Source organism: Prunus persica, chromosome G1 (genome assembly GCF_000346465.2).
Source record: "Prunus persica cultivar Lovell chromosome G1, Prunus_persica_NCBIv2, whole genome shotgun sequence".
NCBI lineage: Eukaryota > Viridiplantae > Streptophyta > Magnoliopsida > Rosales > Rosaceae > Prunus > Prunus persica.
The window spans coordinates 3,979,464-3,996,366 of record NC_034009.1 but is presented as its reverse complement, the minus strand read 5'-3'; the positions used below and the strand labels follow the sequence as shown (position 1 = coordinate 3,996,366).

General features: G+C 37.7%; 3 protein-coding genes and 1 pseudogene across 3 annotated transcripts; 3 read left to right on the top strand and 1 right to left on the bottom strand.

Annotated features, from left to right (window-relative positions):
• LOC18792661 lies at positions 6,011-9,042 on the bottom strand (annotated as a pseudogene).
• Positions 9,226-10,899, top strand: LOC18788369 (glutathione transferase GST 23). The gene is made up of 2 exons (XM_007226251.2): positions 9,226-9,749; positions 10,127-10,899. Exons 1-2 carry the CDS (start codon positions 9,387-9,389, stop codon positions 10,481-10,483), a joined length of 720 nt encoding a protein of 239 aa, XP_007226313.2. The 5' UTR covers positions 9,226-9,386; the 3' UTR covers positions 10,484-10,899.
• On the top strand, positions 12,792-14,160 carry LOC18792583 (glutathione transferase GST 23). Its single transcript, XM_007221781.2, has 2 exons — positions 12,792-13,143; positions 13,578-14,160. Exons 1-2 carry the CDS (start codon positions 12,832-12,834, stop codon positions 13,920-13,922), a joined length of 657 nt encoding a protein of 218 aa, XP_007221843.1. The 5' UTR covers positions 12,792-12,831; the 3' UTR covers positions 13,923-14,160.
• LOC18790968 (probable glutathione S-transferase) lies at positions 15,393-16,851 on the top strand. The gene is made up of 2 exons (XM_007226173.2): positions 15,393-15,735; positions 16,200-16,851. Exons 1-2 carry the CDS (start codon positions 15,421-15,423, stop codon positions 16,557-16,559), a joined length of 675 nt encoding a protein of 224 aa, XP_007226235.1. The 5' UTR covers positions 15,393-15,420; the 3' UTR covers positions 16,560-16,851.

The window sequence follows — 16,903 nt, the reverse complement described above, 5'->3', positions numbered from 1 at the left end:
CGAAGGCCATTTATGAGAATTTGCATGAATTATATTGTGCATACTGCCAGTTGGAAATATTAAATGTGTTTTTATGCAGGTTGAAATTTTGAGAAATGTCCAATTTATAGGGGAGACTCTGCCGAAATTTCGGCAGGAAGTCTCGGTCTTTAGTGATTGGGTCTGACATCGGAGTGATGTCAGGAATTCCAAAGGGTTCGTCTCGGGTTTTGAGAAAGTTCGGGGCGGGTCCTTTCAGACACTGTTTATATGTCACAACCCCCAGGTTTTGTTGATACCAACCTCCCATCTCATGTTTGTAAACTCCGAAAGGCTCTTTATGGCCTTAAGCAGGCACCTCGGGCATGGTACAAGGAATTGAGCTCCTTCTTGCTCTCACAAGGCTTCCGCAATGCTACCTCTGATGCCTCCCTATTTATTTCTACCTTTGGTCGAAATGTCATTTATTTCTTGGTTTATGTTGATGATCTTATTGTTACTGGCAACAATTCTTCTCTTGTAATGCAGTTCATTGCCACATTGGCTCGCCGGTTCTCTGTCAAAGACTTGGGGTCTCTTCATTACTTCCTTGGTGTTGAGGTTATTCCCACCACAACTGGTCTCTTTCTCTCGCAACACCATTACATTCGTGATCTCCTACTCAAAGCAAAAATGGACGGTGCCAAGGCGGTCAGCACTCCATTATCTCCTTCTGATAGTCTTGTGCTCAATGATGGGACTCCACCTACTGATGCTACTCGATTTCGTCAAATCATTGGTGGTCTTCAGTATCTCAACCTCACACGCCCTGACATCTCCTTTGCCGTTAATAAGCTCTCTCAATTCATGCATAAGCCTTCGGAGTCTCACTGGCAGGCCCTCAAGCATCTCCTTCGTTACTTGAAGGGCACCTTATACTTTGGTCTTCATTTGTCTCGTCGCTCATCTCATCGTCTCTATGCTTTCTCTGATGCCGATTGGGCCGGCAATCTTGATGACCGTAAGTCAACTACTGCCTATGTTGTTTATCTTGGTGGCAACCTCATCTCTTGGAGCTCTCGCAAGCAACGCTCTGTAGCCCGCTCTTCCACTGAAGCTGAATATCGAGCCATTGCTACCACCTATGCCGAAATTGCATGGATTCAATCCTTGTTACGTGAACTTGGCATTTCCCTTTCCGGTCCACCGCTCATTTCATGTGACAACATTGGAGCCACATTCTACTGTGCTAATCCTGTTCTCCATTCTCGCATGAAACATATTGATATTGATTTTCAGTTTGTCCGGGATCGCGTCAATAGTGGTCTTCTTCAAGTTTCACATGTTTCTACTGTTGACCAACTTGCCGACGCTCTCACCAAACCACTTCCACGTCTGCGTTTTCAGCTTCTCCGGTCCAAGATCGGTGTCTCCGATGGGACCACCGTCTTGCGGGGGCGTAAAAGGGAACCTTCATCAAAGGAAATCATCTCATCATCAACGCAATCATCTGCAATCTCTCATCAAGTCAACCTTGATTTTGCCTTCCTGTCATAGCTGATCTGGATTGATTCTCTTCATCAATCCCATTGTATTTACCTTATCTAGACAACCTGGATGATTCTCTACATCAATCCTGTTATATTTACCTTATTTAGATATTATCAATTTGTATATAATAGTCATTCCGTGTATCAATCAGATATCAATAAAATATACTATTCATTCTTAATATATTTAGCTTGCAAGGAGTAGGACAAGCCCTACAATTACTCAGACCAGCCTTTTGCAGTAGATCTTTAGCATAGTTGTGCTGATGGACAAAAATGTCACCTGTAGAATTGTAAGACACTTGAAGGCCAAGGAAATAGGTAAGGCGACCCATGTCCTTCATCTCAAACACCTCTCCTAAATCATCAATCACTGTCTGCACTAACTTCGCATTGGAGCCTGTCAAGATGATATCATCAACATATAATAATAAAATGACAATATCAATGCCGTCATGCTTGACAAATAAGCTGGGATCAGAATGAATGATCTCCTGCTGCACCAGAGGTCCGAAGTCAAAAAATTAAACTTTTGCATTTTGTACTACTAGCACATATAACTATACATGAAGCAACAGATTGCACCTATATTTCCCATTAAGGTTGACTTTTGAATTTGATATCTTTGTAGTAGCTATAACCTCATTGGAGATACAACTGAGGCAAATGTCAATCTGTTTCTGCACAGACACAAGAGAGAAGTGACATAATCTGAAACATAATAAGATTGTTTCTGGGTACAAATACATTCATCTTCTCCTACTTTCTGGCAGGTAGAAATGAGAAAGAATGACATGCTTTGCTGCCAACCATTGCATTAATGGCCAACTCATCCATATATTGCATATTAGCATATAAAAAATGGCAATTTTGTCAGTTCCCGTGGCTGCTGCTTTTGCTAATATAATTATTAATAGATTAATACAGATATCTAATGATAAAAAAAAAACACAACTCAAAAGCTGCAAAGATAGTCAGCAGCAGCAGCAACAAGGGCAGACATAAAAAGATTGCTAGCTGCACCTGCATCCGTGGATTCAATTCAACTTAAAAGCTCCAACGTTTGAGCTAGCTTTTGGAGTTTGGATCAAAACAAAGTTCCTTCATGCGCATCAGAATCCACTATCTGCAGATTAATGGCAACAGAAGCTGATATTCCAGAAGCTATATCTGTCACGGTAGGGTATTCTAGAATCTTGATCACTCTAACTCAAATAGCTTACTCTGTTTTTCTGTAATCTCATGATCTTATTATATCTTATAATTATGCGTTATAGTATAATTGTTCTCGTTGATGAAAAATCAATCACAATCATATGTAGGCAAGATCATGTATTGCTAGTTACTACAAAAGGAGTATCTTAACTTCAACACTTCTTTTTCCAGCAAAAAAAACTTCAACACATTTTTTTAGCCAGAAACCAATGAGCAAGGTGCATGGTGTGGCTGCATTGCATCTATGTGCTCTCTATCTATAATTTTCTCTCTCATGCAATGCAAGATGAGAGACTCCATGTCAAGAAGGGTGTTGTTAGCTTGATGCCCCATTATCTTTCACTTGTCTTCACTTCACTCCGTTTTTACTGTAAGTCTGGCCAACTGATGTGTTTTTCCTTTGAAGCCATTCCTTCTAGATTCAATATAACACTCTTGGTATGATTAGGGCTCATACATAGTACGTCAAATGTATATAAGAGAGTGTTACCACTCTCTGTTGACTTGTTGAGAGTGATCTAATTGTATTGTTCTGATTTACTTGCAATTGTTAGTTGTTGTGAGTTGGCTTTATGTTAGAAATATGCAGAAAACTCAACACCCACCAGCTTAGTTCTGCCTTGGCTTTATGTCCCCTCCATATTAAGAACAGAAACAATTCCGTTCTAATCTTATTATCACAAGTTCACAAGTTCTTTCATGCATTAGGCCAATGCCAGTAAAAAATCCGATGATTCATATGACATTTAAGGGCTGGTAAGGACAAATTAGTATCATATCATTGTTGAGTATTATGTTTTTGGTCGAAGGTTTTTATTTTATTAATTTTTCTTCATCTTTCATGCTCTGTTTACATGTTTTCTTATCTCTTCAACCCCCATACCACAAAAAAAGAACAAGAAGAAGAAGAAACTCTGAAAAATCGACCTAGGCGGCGCCTAGGCACTCCTAGGCGGTAGGCGGGAAAACATCGCTGTGAGTTCACCCTAGGGGTAGGCACAGGGAGTTAGGCGGCGCTTGGGCGCCCTCCTAGGCCTCCTGGGTGGGTTGGGTGGCTGCTTCTCTATTCTTCTCAACCCAACCAATGGCGGCGACGACTTCTTCTCTACTCGTTAGAGGTATCTTTGAATTTTTCTTCTTTTTTTCGTAGCTGCTGCTGGGCTCACCTTATTTCAAAGACGTGCAAGAGGAGATGATGGAGACAGAGAAATGAAGGCTGAGAGATGGGAGGTGATGGAGGTGGAGAGATGAGAGATAATTGAGGTAGGGTTCATCCAAAAAAAGGTGAAGATAGGGTTAGTGAAACGCTTTGTTTCACTTATGGGCTGCTATTTTAACTGGTTTTTTTTTCTTTTCTTTTTTTTTTTTGTAACAAGGGGGGCTAAAAGCCCAACACATGATTAGTATTTTCAGTTGTATTGAAGGAAGGTGAAAATAATGTTTAATTACAGGAGGATATGTGATGGGGATCGGGATCCAGACACAGTTCCCCAACCACATACACGAGCACCGAAATCTAGGGCTAGTGCAAACTCACATATATCGTAGCAAATCCATGCCACAAATAAACTATTTTATTAATCATCAACATATCTCTCCTACAACTATTACATTAGCCTTATTTATAGGCTTTACAAGACTTGGGCATCAAGGCTACTTGGTCCAAAAGTAAACTAATTAATTATAAAATCACACATAAATAATAAAAGATATTCTAAAACTACCTAAATAAGAAAATAATAATATATCATGAAATAACTAATTAAATGCTAATATCTATCTTGATCCACTCCTATGCTCCTGCATCAGACTCCCATGGTTGGAAAGAATTCGTCTTCGAATTCAAGCCTTTGATTGAGGAAAATCCAAATAGAATCTTCAATTGCTTCATATTAATTCTGGATCTTTTAGCATCCAATTGAAACCTTCCTTTCCAAATAAAAAGATATTTGGAATATTTCATTCTTCTTGGCTTCTTCTTGCCCCCTCTAACAATGCAAATATTTCTCTCTAGAATCTTCAACTGATTGAAAAAATCAACCAGAGTTTTGGCAACCTTCCAAGTGAAAATATTAATGCCCATAAAATCAATAATATCTTCGAAAGTTTTCTCAATTCTCATCTCTTCACTGTTCTTGTCAATAAATTGCTTATCAAAATTGCTTTGAACACCCAAACAATTTTCATTGCAATTTTCACAGTTGCAAGGATCAAATATTGGAGGCAAATCCAAATTTAATAACTTCAATGAATAACAAGATGCACCAAAATTACCAAATTCATTTATACCTTCAAAGACACAATGAGAATAACCGTGCCCCTCTTCACTTGACTCACACAGTGGAGCGCAATAATGAAAAAGGCTATCTCCCTCGTACTCCCCGTCGAGACTCCCACGGCTTAGAGTGTCGATGCGAGCTACTCGGTTCGGATAAGGGTTCACACATCCCTCCCCGTCAAAACTCTTACCTATCTGGGTTTGAGCTTCAATGCGAACAATGCGTTCCGTAAGTTGCCGAAGCATCCTCCTAATTTCCTCCATGTCGTTGTCGTTGTTAACACGACCCTCCATCCAAAAACCTCCCCGATAAAGCAGATCTTGAGCCATAGCTTTGATACCAATTGATGGGGATCGGGATCCGAACATAGTTCCCCAACCACATACACGAGCACCGAAATCTAGGGCTAGTGCAAACTCACATATATCGTAGCAAATCCATGCCACAAATAAACTATTTTATTAATCATCAACATATCTCTCCTACAACTATTACATTAGCCTTATTTATAGGCTTTACAAGACTTGGGCATCAAGGCTACTTGGTCCAAAAGTAAACTAATTAATTATAAAATCACACATAAATAATAAAAGATATTCTAAAACTACCTAAATAAGAAAATAATAATATATCATGAAATAACTAATTAAATGCTAATATCTATCTTGATCCACTCCTATGCTCCTGCATCAATATGTACTCAGTAGAATTTACACTTGGATGAAGGTAGAAGAAATCAAGAAACTAACCCCACAAAGCACCAATATTTCCTCAAAATCAATTTGATGTTTGAGTACTAGTGCTGGAGCAAGAATAAGATCATGAGAAACTTCACAATTAAAATTGCTTCTCACTTCCTAACTAACCTTTCAATTTCTTCTAACTCACCGGTAATCACCGTATAATTGAGCTAGCCTTTGAAAACCTGTGTCTATTGTCTATGTGACAAGGCAGAATTATGAACCCCATTCACACTTCCTCTGTTTCCTGTGGACGTGGACATGTTGTCTACGAGAGGAGAAGAGAATCTGGAAGAAGCCGCTGCCTAACCGTCACTCCATGACCGTTTCTTGGGAAAGGAAATGTTCCCTTGACAAGCATTGGAGCAAACATCCCCCTCGGACCTGTGGAGAGCGAAACTGCAGTTCTTATGGTAAGGCATTCGCTCAATTTCAGAGTCCCGCATTGACAGGATTCCTTCCAACACACACTGAAACATCATCCCAGCAACTCATTCCCTAGTCATTCTATTCTTCTCTCTTCTCTGAGTCTCTTACGTATTTATGTTAAGGCTGGCTGTGAGCAAAGAGTAGCCAAGTGTTTGTGTAGGGCTGTATGTTGTGTTTGAATGTGTTGAAACTTTTGCATGCTTTCTAAAACATTTCTAAAACATTTGCATGCATAGATTGATATACAGAGGCGTTATTTACCTAACCAGTCAGAAAGGCTGCTCATTTTATCATATTGTTGTGCAGGGTTGGTGGCTAAATCTATGCAACAAACTAACAAATGTCTGAGTCAAGCATCACTTTTCGTTATACAAGTAAACGACCCACTAATCCCTCACGGGGAATTCTAATATATGGTTGTGTGCTTTCATTATTATATTAAATTGCACCATTGAGTGTTGAGATGGTGGATCTCTTGTTTGTCAAGTTTCCATCGAAAGTCCTTGCACTGCATATTTGACATCAAGTTCTAGGAACTACAGCAACTGGCGCGTAAGGGTTCCTTGACTTGGATTTTATCTGTTTGGCATGGTATTGAAGCTATTTTGGAGGCTGTTAACGTTTTTAACTTGTTTGATAGGGTTTTTATAGTTATGTTGTTAGTCTCGACAACAACTCTGTTTTGAAGTGGTGTTAGTTTCTTCTATTTATATTTTTCTCTTCTGAAACCTTCTATGTGATTCAGTCCTTTGAGGAAAGAGACAGATTGCATTCAACTTAGAAATCAAAGTAGAACTTTGCTTGGTCTTGGTTTGGCTTTGAAACTCATTCTACGTATGAAGTTGTGAATTAAGTTAACTAACCTTGTTTTCTTCACCAGAAACAAATCTTTGTAACTTATTTGATTGGAACCATGCCTTTGTTTAAACTGAAAACTCTTTGTGCCAGTAAGATGAACCGGAGAATAAAAAAGGACCCTCCTAGTTGCATTAGTTTGTACTTTATTATGGATATTAATTTGCAACATATCCAAAGTAGATATTAATCTTCCATTATTTGATATTTTAATATAATTTTTATACTATATTATTATTATCCAATAATATGTGAGAATTATTTTTATAATACGTGAATTTTGGCCCAATTGGTCTGGTGGAGTCATCCTTTCTATACGAGCATTTCTATAGTGGGGTACTTTCTCTTACGGCCGCCCCTTGGCCTTGGGAATTGCTCATCAGCCTCTTCAAAATTCCCCTGCAATTCAAAGCAATAGAGTCCCACATATGAACTCATAATGTGGCATTGCCTGGAAAGATGCTTATCCCAAAATCCAACATATGAGGGTATTGAATGATCTAAGAATAATACTCACATATGCATACACATGACGTCCAGTCTTTTCATACTCTCATGCCACAACCCAAAAAACTAACATGTGCAATGGCAATGCAAAGAATGAAAAACTATTTTTTTTCTTTCCAAAATAATGAAATCTGTTTGTTCTTTATGTGTGTACATACAACCCATTAAAAGTCAAGTCAGTAACTCACAGTTGAAAATGTGTGAAGGCAACCCTTATAACTGCATTTAATTCTCTTCACTGAAGCACCTCCCCCTTCATGCGTGCGGAGATGCCGTTCGATGTTCCTTCTCAGCTTCTTGGTCCCACATATCTCACAGGTGATATGTTGGTGGCAGGACTAAATATGGCCTTAAGGCATTTCTCATTAGAAAAATATTTCATACAGCCTGGTTCAGAGCAGAATGCCTCCACTGAACCCAGCTTAACTATACAAATAAAAGGACATATTTAGAGTTTGCATTAAGCATACTGCCAAAAACTTCAACAATAGCACATCCCCCAACTTTCAGAAATTTTTTTATCTCACAACATTATTCACCACTGACGCACACGCACAAGGCAGAATACAAAAAGAAGATCGAATTCAGAAATGAAAGCTACCATGAGAATTCTCATGCTTCTGCAGCTTTGAAGCAAATTTGAACAACTTTCCACAATCCTGGCATACATGTTGCTTCTGACCTCCAACATTAGCCGAAGGATCATCCTCATTATAAAAGACATAGTATAGCCGACCGGCTATACTTGGTTTTTCCATTTTTTTTTCAAAAACTAGTAGTATAGCCGCCCGGCTATACTGGGTTGTTTTATTTTAAAAAAAGAAATAGTACAGCCGCACGGGTTAACATTTTAAAAGAGGAATAGTATAGCCGCATGGCGTGACTCTTTTTCAATTTTTATAGCCGCGCGGCTTTACTCTTGTTCTCCAATTTTTTTTAAAGAAATAGTATAGCTCCACGGCTAAACTTTTTTTTTTTTTCCTTGGTCCACCTCTGAACTACTACTTTTAAAATAGCGTTGGATAAGGTTCTTGTTGCCTTCCTAATTTTTTTTTTTTATTTGCCTATCAATAACAGTTGAACACACATCTATGCTGAAAACCACTGTTTTTTTTGGTTTTTTTTCTTGGTCCACCTCAAAACTACTATTTTTAAAATAGCCCTCAAGCACCTACACATGGACCTGTCAATGGATCAGATTTCGATCCGAATTTGGTGTAATTAATAAAGGATGGATTGGACTTTTCAATCCGATAATCTTATCCATTGATAGGTCTACTTACACTTGTCACACAGACATTTGACTTGGGTGTTAAAAGACCCCTTGGATTTGGATCCTTATATCTACTAATCACTGAAAGCAACCTATCCAAAGCAAAATCAGGTCAGTTTTATAATAAGATTTGAGAGTCATTGTACTTCAGCTTATAGAGATTATTAAATGTCAACACCATGAGGCAGGGATGATCTTCTTCCGTTCTTTCTTTATTGCCTTAGTTCAAAAGTCATACAATACCGACAGAGACTTTATCAAGAAAAGGAAAATGATGAAAAATAGCTAAATCAACCTTGATTTAGTTAAGAATATATATAATGCAAGACAATGACTGCCACTAAATTTACATTTTAGACTTCTGTGCAACATTTTGCTTTATATATCCAAGTAGAAATTTGAAAAATAACAACATAATGTTATCAAAAGAAAAGGTGCAATGGCAAGCTATTGGAATTCAACCCATTTATAGTTTGTTTAATCCAATTTGTAAAGCGTACTGCCCAAGCCATTGAACCTACTTGCAATTTTTTTTAATGCTTTTTACATTTTCTTTTGCTAAAGCAGATCCATATATAAAATGTGCTTTGGAGATTCAAAGAAGTTGAATCTTTCTCTCTTCTCAGACATGGCTGATGAGGTGAAGCTCCATGGAGTATGGAACAGTCCATTTAGTTGCAGGGTGATATGGGTTTTGAAGCTGAAAGGCATCCCATATGATTACATAGAAGAAGATCTTCAAAACAAAAGTCCTGAGCTCCTCAAATACAACCCAGTTCACAAGAAAATCCCGGTGCTCGTTCATGGAGTAAGGCCAATCTGTGAGTCCATGATCATAGTCGAATACATAGAAGAAACATGGCCACAGAAGTACCCCTTGCTGCCCACTGATCCTTATGAGAGAGCCATGGCTCGGTTCTGGGTTAAATATTTCGAAGAAAAGGTACATATATATATTCACATTGAATAACTATAACCCACTATTCTATATTGATTTTTTGACCCTCAAATTAAACAAAAAATAATGCATCTCTTTGGCTAAGTGAAAGAACTGGTTTATATAAGGTCGTGGATTATGGGTAATTTCATTTACATGTTCTAGACGTGATTCCACATCAGTTTTTGTGGGCCAATAATGTAGATTTTTCCATATTTTTCCAGCAATTACATAAGTTCAGTGTAAAGTTTTTATGAAATGCTGGAGTTACTTGGAGCTGAAGCGTGGCTCCGCGCCTGCACATAAGCAGTTCATAATAAACATTAGGATTAATTTGTCGATCACATATATATAATAATAACAGTCTCAATTAATTCTGGCAGACTATTGCAATTTGGATGGTCTTCAGAACCACCGGTGAAGAGCAAGAGAAGTTCAAGAAAGAGACCTTGGAGATGCTGAGAACCATTGAAGAGCACACGAGCACTCTGGGAAAGAAGAAATTTTTCGGAGGAGACAAGATTGGAATAGTGGACATAGCCTTTGGGTGGATTTCTCAGTGGTTTGAAGTTGTTGAAGATGTGGTTGGGGTGAAGCTATTTGAAGCCCATGCATTTCCTTGCTTGCACGCATGGACTCAAAATTTCAAACAAGTGCCTTTGATCAAAGAAAATCTTCCTGATCGTGATAAAATGTTGGTCCTCTTTAAGCGTGCCAGGGAAAATTTGTTTGCGTCCTAGTGAGACTTGCAAAAGATTTCTGTGTTTCTTTCCTTGTGGTTTATGAATGTTTATTTCTACTGATAAAACTGCTAAAAAATGAATATGATTTGAGTATTTTAGGTTTTTACTGTATTCTTCATGTTATAGAATAAATATTTTTAAAAACAGCGAAAAGTAGTGGGGTTAACCAGCGTTCTCCTGTTCTCGGTTCAAGATAGCGTCGTTTGGAGTTTCTAGGCGGCATGTAGCAAATGAATTGCCCATCTCATTTCTCTAGGTTAAGGGCTAGATAGCTAGCTAGCAGAGCAACTTTTCCCCTATTTTGGTAGCTGTAGCCGTCAGTCTCCCTTATCTTTATAAGGAAAGGAGACAATGACTCTTTCAATAATCTCAATAAAGATATTTTGGCCTGCATGGCAGTATTATGTCGGCTATATTTTATTGCTTTTTGTCAATAAAAGCATTTTATTTTATTTCAAAATTTTTCCAACTAACTTTAATCAAATCCCACGGCAAAATCTGACCATTTTGTCATTCTTAAATAAATACTTCTGAATCGCCTGTTCAATGCCTTAAAATGAATGTAATGTTATTTGAAAGGGTCATGCTAGGGAGACCAACTTTAAATACCAACTTGTAGAGACCAACTCTCATGAAGGTTTATCTAACTAATTTTAACCATTTTCCTTTTCTTAAAGTCGCTGTCATTAGCGTATGACTTTTGAGTTTGAACACAGTGGCTTCATGGATATAGAAATTTAATTTTTATTAGCTGAAGTACCATGACTCAAATCTTATTATAACAAAACTGACCTATAGGATTTAGTTATGGATAGGTTGCTTTCAGTGATTAGGAGGAGATTGGATTAGTAGATAGATAAGGATCCAAATCCAATTCCCTAAGGGTGTTTAACACCTAATTAACTCAAATATCTGTGTGAGAACATGTGGGTGTAAGTGCTCGTACATGTTTAGGTGCTCCAGAGTAACAATCAACCAAAAGTAAGCAATCGATAGGCGACAAGACAGTGGAAAGTTAAATAAAGACTAGATAGAACCTATATATCAATTCAGAAAAGATATAGACTACAATGTTTGACTAGTATTTTTGTTCTGAACAAGTAAAAGAAGATCATAAATGACAGATTTTGGCCGTTGTCTAAGTTGAAAATTTACCGTCGTCTATGTAACCGACAAACCCAGAAGGCAGGAAACTAAACAAGGATCCCGGCCCTTGACAACAACAGATGATTTTATTCATAATATAGAAACCCAGAAAGGTAGGAAACTAAACAAGGATCCCGGCCCTTTCTTGTCCCCGAGTTGAAGATAATATAAACCTTCGATAAACCACAAGGAAAGGAACCAAAACAAGTTGAAGCACTCAGAAATCTTTTGCATGTCTCACTGAGACGCCAAAAAAATATCCCTGGCACGCTTAAAGAGAACCAACATTTTGAAATAAAATAAAGGGTAGTGATTTTTCCACTTTCTTTTTATCCAACTATATTCCTTTTGTTTTTTACTATAAGATAAAATGGAGTGTAAGTGAACAAAATAGGAGCAAGAACATACAATTTTAAAAAAACTGAGTATAAGTGAATAAAAGAAGAGTGGAAAAATCAGTACCCAAAATAAAAGACAAAGGAGATACATAGCATAAATACAAAACAAAAGGCAATAAAATAGAGCCGGTATAATACTGTCATGCGGGACAAAATATCTTTATTCGGATTATTGAAAGAGTCATTGCCTCCCTTCCTTATATAAAGATAAGGGAGACTGACGGCTAAACCTAGCAAAAGAGGCGGAAAGTTGTTCTGCTAGCTAGCTAGCTAGCCCTTAACCTAGAGAAATGAGATGGACAATTCATTTGCTTCATGCCTTCCAGAAACCCCAAACGACGCTATCTTGAACTGGTTAACCCCACACTTATTAGGTGGTAGAGAAAGTCTTCGGTTATTCTTTTCAAATAGGAAAATGTTAGGGAGACCAACTTTAGATACCAACTTGTGTACCAACTCTCTAATAGAGTGTGGGACCCATTATATTGGTGGGCTCCACCTCTATTAGAGAGTTGGTACACAAGTTGGTATTTAAAATTGGTCTCCTAGCATGACCCTTTCAAAATAACTATTTGAATTCAACCCCTTTATAGTTTTTTTTTTCTTTTTTCTTTTTAGTCAAACAAATCCTTTATAGTTTGTTTAATCCAATTTGTAAAGCGTACTGCCCAAGCCATTGGACCTACTTGTCATTTTTTTATGCTCTTTATATTTTTTTCTTTTGCTAAAACATATCCATATATAAAATGCTTTGGTGAGTCAAAGAAAGTTAGATCACACAAATTGTTTTCTCTCTCAAGCATGGCTGAGGTGAAGCTACATGGATTTTGGAGCAGTCCATTTAGTTGCAGGGTGATATGGGCTTTGAAGTTAAAAGGCATCCCATATGATTACATAGAAGAAGATCTTCACAAAAAAAGTCCTGAGCTCCTCAAATACAACCCCGTTCACAAGAAAATCCCGGTGCTCGTTCATGGCGGGAGGCCAATCTGTGAGTCCATGATCATTGTCGAATACATAGAAGAAACATGGCCACATAAGCACCCCTTCCTGCCCACTGACCCGTATGAGAGAGCCGTGGCTCGGTTCTGGGTTAAATATGTCGAAGAAAAGGTACATACATATATTCACATTGAATATCTATATCGATTCACTTTTTGACCCTTCAATTAAACCAAAAATTGTATCTCAGTCTTTGACTAAGTGAAGGAATTGGTTTATACATAAGTCCATGGATTATTAGTAAACCTCTTTTACATGTTATATTCGTCAAATTGTGGATAATTATTGCACGTTCTAGACGTGATTCCACATAATCAGTGGCGGAATTAGCTCTCAAGGCAATAATATGCACTTTTGCCATTTTTTCCCCAGCAATTGCATAAGTTTATTGTAAATTTAATATGAAATGTTGGAGTTTGAGGGTTAAAGTGTGGCTCCGCCCTTCCACATAATCAATGTTACAGATTGACACTAATAAGCGATATTAAGTTTTTGATCAAATATATATATAATAAGTTAATAACTGCCTCAATTAATTCTGGTAGGGTCCTGCAATTTGGATGGTCTCCCAAACCACTGGCGACGAGCAGGTGAAGTTCAAGAAAGAGAGCTTGGAGGTTCTGCGAACTATCGACAACCATGCTGCTGGTACTCTTGGAAAGAATAAATTTTTTGGAGGAGACAACATTGGAATTTTGGACATAGCCTTAGGATACATTGCTCATTGGACTGAAGTCATTGAAGACGTGGCTGGGGTGAAGCTATTTGAAGCCCATGCATTCCCTTACTTGCATGCTTGGACTCAGAACTTCAAAGAAGTGCCTGCAATCAAAGAAAACCTTCCTGATCGTGATAAAATGCTGGTCCACTTTAAGGGTGGTAGGGAATAATTGCTGGCATCTCAGTGAGACTTGCAAAAGATTTCTGTAAGCTCCAACTTGTTTTGGTTCCTTGTGTTTTATGAATAAAAGGGTAGGCAGCCCCTTGTTTAATTTCCTATTTCTGGGTTTCTAGTATGAATAAAAGTATCATAATCTATTTTGTTTTTAAATTTAACAGTTTCTTGATAAAACAATACACCGATATGTTGGATATACCACAGAGTTAAATAAAAACGCAACAACTTCCACCAGTACATTGCAGTATTGTTTTTATTTTATTATTATTTTTGTTTCAGATACGGTAGTCTTTATTTAATTGAGAGGAAGGTGGGCTATTTGGAAAGCAAGGAATAGAGCAATTTTTTATGATGTGCCCCCTAACCCAATCCTCACCATCAATCCATCACCTCCCAACTCACTGAACTTAATATATATGATTTTCGACGTGACAAGGGATAGAATTACCAGACATGAGGAAACCACTCCAACACGCCTATGGTCTGCTCCAATTGCTCCAAACTTAAAGGTTAATATTGATGCGGCTTGGCACTCTCCCTTCTTGCCTGGCTGGTGCTGGTATTATTATTCATAATGCGAGAGGAGCGTTTGTGGGCACCGAGGCTGTTCCTTTGGAATTTAATTCTCTTTAATCCAACTCTTCCTCAATTCAATTTTTCCTATCCAATTACATATTAGTAAACATGCCATGAGCGATGAAAGAGGTACGGTTTAGAGTGGTAAAAAGCTATGTATGTTAGAAGTTTGAAACCTCATGACTCAAACTTTTCAAATATTTAGTAATTTTTGCTGTGTCGGTTCGGTTCGGTCAAACTGCTAGTTTGGAAGAACGAAACTGTGAGCCGAACCACCATATATTTGTTCTGTTCGATTCGCCCATCGAAAATGAAAAAAAATTAAGAAAAAGGTCGATCCATCGGTTAACAGAAGGCTCCAAAATCTCATACATATGTTCAGAGATTTTTATTTTTTTAGTTATCTGATCTCAAAGTCGGTACTTTAGTTAGTTGAAAAAAGTATGTAGATCCCTAACTTTTACTTGGATCGAAATTTGTTGAGGCCAACTTTGACCAAATAAATAACAACAAATAAATAAAGATGAATGAATAAATAAATAACAACAAATAAATAAAGATGTTAAAGTTGAATAAATAAATGTATATTCAACTGAAAACGCAATAACTTGGGGAAAGATGAATGATCATTATCAAAGTGCTATAAAATAATCACCACCATTGTAGTTAACTTTGACTTTTGTGCATATTGTTGGGTTCATCGAAACAGCAATTTGAAATTAGCACACAAATAATAATATAGAAAGAAAAAGCTACGTACATGGATGACAAGCTATTTGAATTCAACCCATTTATAGTTAAATCGAAATTGTAAAGCTTGCAGACCAAGAAATTGGACCACTTATATATAAAATGATTTAGTGTGCCAAATTACACAAGCTCTTAACACACATTGTTCTCTCTCGGTCTCAGACATGGCTGAGGTGATCAAGCTACATGGAGCATGGCCTAGTCCATTTAGTTGCAGGGTGATATGGGCATTGAAGCTGAAAGGCATCCCATATGAGAACATAGAGGAAGATCTTCCGTACCGAAAAAGTCCTGAACTTCTCAAATACAATCCAGTCCACAAGAAGATCCCAGTGCTCGTTCATGGAGTGAAGCCAATCTGTGAGTCCATGATCATCATCGAATACATAGAAGAAACATGGCCAGAAACACCCTTACTGCCCGCTGACCCTTATGACAGAGCCATAGCTCGGTTCTGGGTTAAATTCGCTGACGATATGGTACATTTGACAACTCTACCACTACATATGTAATGTTAACCCAGTAATTTATATTGACTTATCTTTTGACTTTTCAATTTAATAAAAAATGATTAACTTCATTTCTTTGAAAGAGGACATTGGATCAAGAAAGTTAAATCAAAAGATGTTTCTTTTTGGCTTTGAGCTCTACATATGAAAATAACTATATTCTAAAAACAGTCTTAAAACTTAATATGTTGCTATGCACTGAGTTATATTTGTCACGAGTTCTTCTCGAGACGATGTATCATAGGCCCAAATTGGAGCTCGGAGCCCAAGTTTTGTTGTTTGTGGACTTACTTCAACTAGCTGCTCTCAGTCCATTCAGCCGTCCTTCTACGTCAAGAATACAAATTGACAATCTGTGGAAAACATTATATGACCGTCTTGAAAAAAAAGATTCTTTTAATCATACACATTTCAATGTCTCTAATTCTGAACAGGGTCCTTCAATTTGGATGGTCTTCAGAACCACCGGCGAAGAGCAAGAGAAGTTCAAGAAAGAGAGCTTAGAGATGCTGAAAACCATTGAGGAGCACGCGGGTACTCTGGGAAAGAAGAAGTTTTTTGGAGGAGACAACATTGGAATAGTGGACATAGCCTTCGGAGGGATTGCTCATTGGTTTGGAGTCATTGAAGACGTGGTTGGTGTGAAGTTGTTTGAAGCCCAAGTATTTCCCCGCTTGCATGCATGGACTGAGAACTTCAAACAAGTGCCTGCAATCAAAGATAACCTTCCTGATCGTGATAAATTAGTGGTTTTCTATAAGCAGATGAGGGAAAACTTGTTGGCATCTTCGTGACGCTTGCATGGAGTTCTGCCAGTGCTTCAACTTGTTTTGGTTGCTTCTTGGTATTTTAGTGATAATCGTGAGATGCAGTGGTTTATAAAGATAGGAGGATTTGTTTGTATTCCTAGTTTATGTTATCTTCAACTTAGTGATTCAAATTGCCTTTTAAGCACAAGCTTTATCAAACACGTTGAATCTGAATTAATTATTATTTCTGACATGTTAAACCCATGAACTAATTCACAGTATACAAAGCCCAAAGAAGTCAGTAACTAGGAGAAAAACCCTAACCCCCTTTCACACACACACACACACCAAAAAAAAAAAAACAGAGGAGAGGGGAGGTGTGGTTGGGG

What these genes read in the sequence shown, in the direction of transcription:
- LOC18788369 (XM_007226251.2), top strand. Translation starts at nt 9,387, where the DNA reads ATGTGCTTTGGAGATTCAAAGAAGTTGAATCTTTCTCTCTTCTCAGAC. An exon ending in TTAAATATTTCGAAGAAAAG is followed by an intron (nt 9,750 to 10,126) that starts GTACATATATAT and finishes TAATTCTGGCAG; the next exon opens with ACTATTGCAATTTGGATGGT.
- LOC18790968 (XM_007226173.2), top strand. Translation starts at nt 15,421, where the DNA reads ATGGCTGAGGTGATCAAGCTACATGGAGCATGGCCTAGTCCATTTAGT. An exon ending in TTAAATTCGCTGACGATATG is followed by an intron (nt 15,736 to 16,199) that starts GTACATTTGACA and finishes AATTCTGAACAG; the next exon opens with GGTCCTTCAATTTGGATGGT.
- LOC18792583 (XM_007221781.2), top strand. Translation starts at nt 12,832, where the DNA reads ATGGCTGAGGTGAAGCTACATGGATTTTGGAGCAGTCCATTTAGTTGC. An exon ending in TTAAATATGTCGAAGAAAAG is followed by an intron (nt 13,144 to 13,577) that starts GTACATACATAT and finishes TAATTCTGGTAG; the next exon opens with GGTCCTGCAATTTGGATGGT.